The 9,545-nt window shown below is 36.1% G+C and overlaps 1 protein-coding gene across 1 annotated transcript; it reads left to right on the top strand.

Annotated features, from left to right (window-relative positions):
* The first annotated feature begins 3,955 nt into the window (after window positions 1-3,955).
* On the top strand, window positions 3,956-6,742 carry LOC113238620. The gene is made up of 3 exons (XM_026475449.1): window positions 3,956-4,330; window positions 4,955-5,032; window positions 5,875-6,742. Exons 1-3 carry the CDS (start codon window positions 4,201-4,203, stop codon window positions 6,081-6,083), a joined length of 417 nt encoding a protein of 138 aa, XP_026331234.1. The 5' UTR covers window positions 3,956-4,200; the 3' UTR covers window positions 6,084-6,742.
* The last annotated feature ends 2,803 nt before the right edge of the window (window positions 6,743-9,545 follow it).

Below are 9,545 nucleotides of genomic sequence, written 5' to 3'. Positions count from 1 at the left end.
GAACTGTTTTACTTATAACTTTAGTGTGGCTACACGTATTCACACCAATTTTTACTAATATTTCACAGTTTAATACTTGATATACTGTTATAATTAGCACATTTCTACAAATCGTAGATAAAAGAGTAAAAAAAAAAACAAAATTACATTTTGTGCCGCGGTTGCGAGGATGGTTGTCGTTTGATGATATTTCTGTTTAAACGAATGTCATGACTATTTCTTTCCGTAAGTATTATAAAAATGATCGCGGTGAGTTGCTTTTTCTAGTGGTGCTAAAACATTAACATCTGATATCTTATTGGAATCACAAACTTATTGGAAAAAATGACGTCATAGCGGAGGTCGTTTTACCTTATCGTAGTTTTTCGGAAAAAAAAATAGCTTATTAAAAAACGACCTTTTAGAGTAAAATATCACTCAAACACTAATGTTTATTTAAAAGTTGTATTAAACCCATTTTTAGATCATTACATTGAGAAATGTGACTGGATTCGTAAATTTTTTTCCTCGCGACTAATAGGTATTTACGCCATTATCGCGAATTTTTTGCTAATTTCGCCGCTACACGCGACTGTTTTTAATTTATTTTAAAAATAGTGAAACAATATTTTTAAATGATTTTGGCGTTAATCGAAAGGTATTTAAAAGCTCGTTACCTTTAAACGTGTTTTGTTCCTTTATAAAGTGAATTATACAAAAAGTTTAAAAGTTAAATCGTAAAATACTACGAAAAAATCGCAGAACTATTAAATGTAGTCAAAATATCAGATTTAAAAGCGGCGAATCACAATCATAAGTGTAGTCTAAACAAAAGCTTAATAAGTGCTTTTATCGCACGTGTATTCTTTTTGCGGTATCGTAATTGGTTCTCGAGTTTCATGTGTTTATATTACACGCGGCTTAACGGCGTTCTTAATAAAAACTATCTAAATCGATGCGTCCTGACGTTGAGTGACAGTTTTATTGCGCGTATGACAAGTAGGTAATCGATTTTGCTTCATTGAAAACAATTATCATTATTACGTATTTACTGACTGACCCATAACAAATTAATTATGACGACGTTAACTCGACGTCTAAATGGTGCTTTTATTTAGTTTGTTTTGTTTGTAAATTATGAATATGATCTAGACGATTCGATTTACCTGAATGTTGAATCCATTCACTTAAAAATCGTATTTAAATGAATCGTTTCAAAAATTGCTAGATCGTATTCACTTGAACCGATTTTCACAAAATTCGATCGTAATGTGCATCCCTATTTCATTGATGTCGGCGGCCTTTCATCCTGCAAAGCGGCATCGTTCAAACGCTTTGCCGCGTAACGTAATGCCGACACACGAGAAACAGCTGATACGCACTAAATTTGTTTACGTTTTACATTGCGAGCTTTATGTTTTATACAATGTATAATGTTTTTTTATTTAATAATGGGTTGTATCTGCACAGACCATGTTATTTACATTAAAAAAAATATTATTTAATTGATAAAATGCCGGAAAATTTTTTAATTTTCCGGAAGAAAATTCTAATGAATTTCAAATAAGAATCATGGTCTGAGTCCACTGTTTTCGCCTTCGGGTCGCTGCCACTACCACCCTGTATAGCAAACGACTATGACTGCTCATGATGTAAAAATATAAACTTAACTGCCTCCGTAGCCGAGCGGTTACCATGCTGGACTGGCACGCAGAGGTCCCAGGTTCGATTCCCGATATTTGTATGGCCTACATTTATTTCTCTCGTGAGTTTGGGTGTAATTTGTGGTTGTCTATGTGTGTGTCCTTGGCACCTGCGACACACAGTGTTTCCTTAGCGCGGGGCTATGTTGAGTGTGTGCGTTATTATTATTATAAAATAAGTAATAGTCATTGACATAGTACATCAAAATAAAACTGCAGTATTGGTAAATTGTGAGAGAGCGCAAAAATGCTAAGGGGAAATTGTTAACGTGCTATACAAGCTAAAACATTAGGTATCTAGCGTTTCTGTCAATCTACAAGTAATTCGCAAAAACAAATGTATGTTTTATTTATATCGGTTTGCTTGCAACCTACGGGTTTGCGGTAAACGTAATTGTTATGAAATGGATATTGGTGTGGTGTTACACAACAAGATGATGACATTACTAAGAGCCATGGCGTAGAACCGGAGTTTGGCCGACAACTTTTAACACGAAATACATTCATGCGTTGAGTAGTGTAGTTCTGGTGATATCTAGGTATATTTACTCATTAAAAATTGGTTGCGTTCTTACTTACATATTTTACACACTAGTAGTTCAAACTAATTTCTAATGTTATGTACAAAAAAAATAGCTCGTTCAAGGATTATGCGCTCGCAGCAATTTTAATACCTACTTGAGCCAGACTATACACACAAAATAAATTAATTCGCCACAGGATTATTGTCAACAGGAGCAGTTTTACTGACATAAACAATGTTGCCAAGTCTTCTGTAGGCAGACCCGGGTGAAGATGTATGACGCGTCGTCGTGTGGTGGTCGTCGCGGCGAATGCGCGTGCGCGGACTCCTGGGGCGCCGGCTAGGCGCTTGGACCTCTGAAGCCAGGGTTGGTGGCTCGTGACACCGATACAAAATGTACGTTAGCAAAAAATCACCACTGCACTCTCGGGGTACATCTCCAAAATAAAGATTTTATTATTAAGCATTACTTTTAACAAAGGTACTCTCTCGGTGTGGAGATCGTTGTCATTATTTCACCACCATCATGAATTTCCGATAAACCCGATAGTTGTTCTTGTTTGATTGCGTAGTTACCTTAATGTTAAATGCTACACATATTTAGCCGCCTTCTCCATCACGAGGGTTGTGTTTTGTTCCGGCACCCATTAGGTGTAGTAAAGGCACTGTTAATTTATTAAATCTCCGTACAATGGTTACCGATTCTCCAGACACTCCAGAACACGACTTAAATCTGGTAGCAGCCCTACGACTGGCGCCGGAGTGTCGCGGTACTTGTTGCCCTGTCTCGCAGACAGCCTTAACCCCATCCGTATCCTCCTACCCCCTCCCACACCCTACACACGCTTCCTTCAGGACTGCAGCGGTTTCCAACTAGCAAACACAGAGTTCCATACTTGGCAATCACACAGCGTTTAACATTTTTGCACGGATAAAATAAACGATTTTCAAATGTCAGAAGAGCGCGATATAACAAGAGGTAGCAAACTACAAACGAGATAGTGAAAATGTTATATTTGGTACACCTTACCTATTTCCACGTACCTGTGCTCTAGTACTACCCTATAATGTTCATATTTTCTTAAAAAAGGACAATAGTAGAGGAAAGAGAAACTCAAAACTTCTAAAAAAAAATTGCACAGATTTTGTGAAACACTGTGTTCATCCGTTCATGGTTTATGGTAAATGCTTAGTCGTCGGCAGGATCTCGCAGCGTTCGCCGCGAGGCATATCGCCTCAGCAAAAACGCTCATGTCATCAAATCTTTTTTCCTAGATTTTTGAAATATTTTTGTGAATCAGTACACTACCATCCACCTATTTTTTTATTGATCCAGTGAATCAAGAAAGCTTTAATATTTTATATGAAAGTGCTTTTTAAAATTGTATAATTGAAAATGAGGGAACAACTTTCAAACACTAGCAACGAATTAAAATATCATTAAAACGTACCAGTGCTTTACGATATATAAGTATAATATGTTTTTATGTATTTATAAAGTGTAATAATGGGGAATAAATCAATAACGTTATTCATAAGGAAGAGAAGTTAACAATTAACGAAGAAGTTTGCGGTTCTTTACAACCAGTTGAATTAAGAAGGTGAGTAAAAGGTTTCCACTAAATTTGCAGTTTGTATTTTTATTGTCCTGGGTAAATAGACCACAGAGGTTATGAGCTGTGGATAGTAGAAGTACTGTACCTATAGTATCATCCATTCATGACCCGTTACGACGTTTTCTTGAGATGAATAAATAAATAAATAAAGTTACGATTGGAAAGTGACAGTTTGTGGACTAATTAATATACCAATAAGGTCATATGACAAGTTCCCAAATGATTATCTCTAATATCAGGTTTCTTACCGTGGTAAGAAACCTAGAAACCTGATATTAGTGATAATCATTTAGTGAATAACCACGAGTCTTAAAATCTATAAGTTCCCAAATGTTCAAAGTCGTCGTTATAAGTACACCATGCTTCCAGTCAATCCGTGATGGGCTCGGCGCGCGGCGGAGCACGGCCTCCGAGCCACACGGCTTACTTCGTGGCGCTGGCTGGGATCCTTATACTACTGCTCATGCTCTGCTGTTATTTTTTCTACTTCTGCATCAAGCGCGTTAAAGGTAACAAAGCCATTTGAATAGTCAGGCTTATAACTACTTACTGTATGGCTAAATAATGTACTGTCGTGTTTGTCTATGTCGTACATAATATCATTGAATCATTTGTAACAGGACAAGGATGTATAATTCCATTCCATTTGGATCCGCTTTACAGGAGATATTTAGTCGTACGAGTGCAAGGTCGGCGCTGTGCTCTTCATTTCTATTGCAGAGAAAAATAAAATAGACCAAATATGATCTCAAACACTATTTTATTTTTGTTTTTCGCAAATGTATACAGGACACAGACAAAGGAATTTAAGGTATTTTATCAAGCAACGATCCTGCATGTATTAGATGACTAACTTTAGGAGCATGAAAAGTGAAAACCATATTTTTAACCGACTTCAAAAAAGGAGAAGGTTCTCAATTAGATTATTTTTTTGTTGAAAAGCGAGTACCTCAGTATTGGACCCACTTACATTTAAAGAAAATACTCCACCTCTAAGGTGGCAAACTAGGGGATGAATCCTGTTTCGCGCACTTTCCGGTAACAATTCAATAAAACTTGGCAAATATTCGTAATTCCACGAACTTTCGAGGTTGATTTTTTTTTATAAACATGTTATGTTATTGTAATACTAGAGTTGTCCCGCGAAACGGCATCGACCCAGGCAGTCACCGCTGCATCTCCCGCTGTCACCACTTACCCCGTCCAGCCAGGCAAGTAACACCAAGGGCATTTATCTTTTCATTACTTTTTAAAGAGTAATTATTAGCAGAAAACTAATTTTTTATCTTTCCGCACTTGTATCAAAATAGTTATTTTTCATACAAGTGCGGAAAGTTAGTCATTATTCACGAGTCTCGAGGCTTCTTGGCCCGAGCCAGAGTCTCGCCTCTGGCTCGGTCAAGACTCGAGACAAGTGAAAATGACAAAGCCGCACGTGTGTCAAACGACGTTTTTAATACATTTGCGAAAAAACTAGATTGAAAGTAAAATAAAACAGTATATTTCAGTGGCGCGGCGCGCAGCGGTCGCGCGCAATTCTCGCCTCCGGCCATTGTTAACACTCAACCAGTCATCTTTATGGAAAATATTTTGGTATTTTTTAATGTAACCCGTTGTTTTATACAACACCTATGCAATTTTAACAAATAAGATGTGTAAATATAAGTTTTAATGACGAATGACTTACGTCACAAAGCACATAAATATTAAATATATATACAACCTCTTTAGTTATATTTTTAAGACTTAACAACTTAACTTAACAACAGTAAATTAAAAAGAAAATGGAAAAGTAAAAAGCACTAGTGCGAAAAATCCAACTTTCGGCACGATTTGTAGTACGAAAAATACCAAGTTTTGAGCAACTGTATTAATAATAACTATTTCCATTGTTCAACGAATATTCTGAATAATTAGTTATGTAGTAAGGTAAAATATACAATATTGTAGCAGATATAATTTATTACAAAAGAAAACAATAGTACATGCATGTTAAAGTAGCGGAGTAGGGTCACATTACTCTGTAAGAGATATTTAATTCGTTCGACCGCAGGCGTTCGAGATAGCGCGACGGCGATGGCGAAACTCTGCAAGCAGATACCTCAGACGGGCGGCAAAGGTGATACGGTCTTCCCTACGTCCACGTCGCCCGGAGCCACACAAACGGATACTGGCACGGAGACCAGGGCTGCAGAATTGCCAAAGAAGTTGACCGCGCCCGCTGTTGGTGTCAACGTCTGCGAAGCGCCGGTTGTTAGGTAGACTCTCATGACATGTGTCGACATGGCCCGGCTCCTCGCAGAGGTATATCGAAGGAAATGTGAATCTTGCACAGATGCCCTAAAATTTGTGAATTTGTGTGCTCTTGTTCCTTGCATGTTTGCATACCTCCAACTCGAATCCTATTAAGTCGGTTAAGGAAGGCTTCTCTAAATGATAAAATCTCTGACGATTCGCTCCCTTCATAGTCTTTAATTATACGTATTATGACGCTTACCGTCCGGATCAAATCAAAGTCCGTCCTAAAATGCTTCAGAAACACTTTCCTTAAATCCAAAGTACCAAATAATTGTTAGGTCACATAATTGAGTAGATATCCGCTCTTATGGTCCATTACATAAGAAAGTAATAGAAAAATATAAGATTAGGAATTTCGAGCTATTTACATTTACTATTTATATATAGTATAATAAATACTTGTGAAACTTAAACATAGAATTCGGGCCTTAGAATACCAGCGTCATTTCATTTTATTTCATTTTAGGTATTAGTGGGTAACTTGACATTACTTGGGGTTAGTTACTTAAAAGAAGTGTTATTGAAGTATTCAGGTTATTTTATTAGGCTACGGTTGTAAAGGTATAATTACAGTTGCATATAACTAGTCAAAACAAAAGAAACGAAGTTATGTATAATTCTTTGTACGTGACAAACTCCATGGGTACAATATTAGGAGTCATTTTTACTAACTTAGAGCTTATTGTATACTCGTCCTAAGTGTCCCTATTCGCTGTGTATGTGTATTCTATATACTATATATCAAATGTAATCGAATTTTGAATGTTGTAAATAATCAAGCTAGGCTAAGTTAATTTCATTGGGAATACCTATGTACTTACTTCTACAGGGCTTCCGGTTATGAATAGATAAGCCTGAAATGTCTTATATCTATTATAGCTTATGAGGGTGCAAAAAATAAATACAAATTGAAATATATCCCTAATAGTACTTGAGATTAGTTTTTTCTTTAAAATGAAATATTTTTACCTTATTTTACGTCGCGGTGTACAAACGACCACATCGAATGAATTCGTTAGGTTTTTTCTTAGTTTAATATTTTGCGTTGACTGTGCCAATAGATAAATATAGTCTAAATATATCTTTCTAACTATATCTATCTAATTTGTGGTCTAATTATCGTCGCTAAATGTTGTCAAAGTCAAAGTCAAAGATCATTTATTCCATAGGTAAAATAAATGTACACTTGAAAACGTCACATTTACATTACATTACATTAAGCTACTGCTCGTCCACTACGCCGACTTCCCAGAGAAGAACGAGCAAGAAACTTTAGAGATTGCTTTTCAAATAAACTTAAATGCTATGGAATACACTTTGAATCTTTGTGTGGATTCTGGAGCCGTGTCGTCTTTCCATACGTAGTCTTCAATTTTGTAATATGACTTTTCGATCAAAATATTTTTAATGTAGTTTTTAAACTTAGGAAATGATAATCTTAATATATGCTCCGAAATATTATTGTAAAAACGTATACAGTTCCCCATAAAAGAGTCGTTTACCTTGGTTAAACGAAATCGTGGTACCATGAGTTTGGACTTAGCTCTAAGGTTAATATTATGGATACCCTCTTTCTTATTGAAATTATGTATATTTTTACGGGCATATAAAATATTTGAGTAAATGTACTATGATGCCACAGTCATGATACCAGTCTCCTTAAACTTTTCTCTGGGAGATACCCGAGAACCTAAACGGTACACAGAACGAATCGCCCGTTTTGCAATACAAATATGGTTTGAATATCTGCCGCTTTACACCACATGAGAATCCCGTAGGGCATTAATCTATGGAAGTAACTAAAGTAAACTAGTCTAGCAGTAATAACATCGGTAAGCTCACGTATTCTGCGGACTGCGTATGCAGCGGAGCTTAATCTGGCCACGGAACATATATGTGGAAACCATTGACGTTTACTATCTAAGGTCACTTCCAAGAAGACTGCTTTATTAACAAGGTTTCAAGGAGGTTTCTCCGTTTATTTCTATGTTTGGACTAGTCGATTTTACGTTAGGTAATTGAAATTTAACACATTTTGTCTTCTTGGCATTAAGCAATAAATTGTTAGCATTCAACCAATAAAGTACCTTAGAGAGGGTATCATTAATATGGTCAAAGTCATTGTCTTGTCTGTCTGTTTTAAAAATCATGGATGTGTCGTCAGCAAACAATACTATTTCGCAATTGTCCTTAACAAAGAATGGCAGATCATTAATATAAGAAAGGTCCAAGTATTGAGCCCTGCGAAACACCCATTTTTTTAACTGAGAACCCAAAGAAGTCACTCCATTTATGTCTACTTTCTGCTACCGATGAGATATGACGAGACAAGTTTCGACGCCTTGCCATTTACACCGTAATATTCCAGCTTCCTAGTATGAGTAATGTGGTCAACGCAATCAAATGCCTTTGAGAGGACACAGAAAAAACCAATAGCGTTCTCGGACCTTTCCCAAGCATCAAAGATGTGTTTTATTAACGCTACCCCCGCATCGCTAGTCGATCTACCACTAGTAAACCTATGAACTATGAAAAATATGATTCCTACCGAAATAGGACAGTAATTGAATCAGCATAACCTTTTCGAATATTTCACTTAAAGCTGGTAAAATTGAAATGGGCCTATATTTACTAGGATCAACTTTCCTACCACTTTTGAATAAGGGAATAACCTTGCTGTATGTCAATAAATCGGGAAAAAACACCTTCGTCAACGCACCTGTTGAAAGCTACAGCTAAATGTGGGGAAATTAGATTAATAACCCGAGTCTATAACTTTAGTTGATCTGCCCTAGAGATCTTCAGTTTTTTTAACAGGTATTGATTTAAAAGCTTTTATGATGTCTTGTGGATTAAAATGACGGAAATTAAATAAACTGCCACAAACGTTAACATTTTCCTTTAGGAGATCAATGGCAAGAGAAGAGGAGGCATTTAATGATTCTGTAGTGTTCACAGCAATTTCCGATAAGAGCGAAAGCTTGGGCTACCTTGTCTTTAGATTGTATAAGTTTGCGATCTAATTCTAAAACTATATCTCTATCGTGTTGTTTAACCCTGCCTTTTTATTTATTATGCTCCAAGTACTTTTAGATTTATTTATCGTTTGTCTAATTTTGCCGCTGTGAAACTTAACTTTAGCAGCTACCTACACATATTTTATTAAAGATTTTTGAATAATTTCTAGCATATTCTATAAAATTGGAATTAGTATTATAAGTTTTCATAGCATATAGCTCATACAAACGAGACCTACTCTTATGAATACAATGGCAAATATTACTGAAGATCCCGAAAATTAAACGAAGACATGACTCAAAGGACTTGTATCCAAGCCAAATCTGTTAATTAAAAAAAATCAAATTATATTAACCATAGGAACAAAGATTTGTGGATTCGCTCTGGACCTTTTGGAGGGAAAAGTTT

The sequence above is a fragment of the Hyposmocoma kahamanoa genome, unplaced genomic scaffold (genome assembly GCF_003589595.1).
Source record: "Hyposmocoma kahamanoa isolate Upper Pololo Valley unplaced genomic scaffold, ASM358959v1 97, whole genome shotgun sequence".
NCBI classification, from domain to species: domain Eukaryota; kingdom Metazoa; phylum Arthropoda; class Insecta; order Lepidoptera; family Cosmopterigidae; genus Hyposmocoma; species Hyposmocoma kahamanoa.
The sequence above is the reverse complement of the archived record's forward strand: the minus strand, read 5'-3'. Positions and strand labels throughout refer to the sequence as shown.

What these genes read in the sequence shown, in the direction of transcription:
- LOC113238620 (XM_026475449.1), top strand. Translation starts at nt 4,201, where the DNA reads ATGGGCTCGGCGCGCGGCGGAGCACGGCCTCCGAGCCACACGGCTTAC. An exon ending in CTGCATCAAGCGCGTTAAAG is followed by an intron (nt 4,331 to 4,954) that starts GTAACAAAGCCA and finishes TTGTAATACTAG; the next exon opens with AGTTGTCCCGCGAAACGGCA. An exon ending in CACTTACCCCGTCCAGCCAG is followed by an intron (nt 5,033 to 5,874) that starts GCAAGTAACACC and finishes GTTCGACCGCAG; the next exon opens with GCGTTCGAGATAGCGCGACG.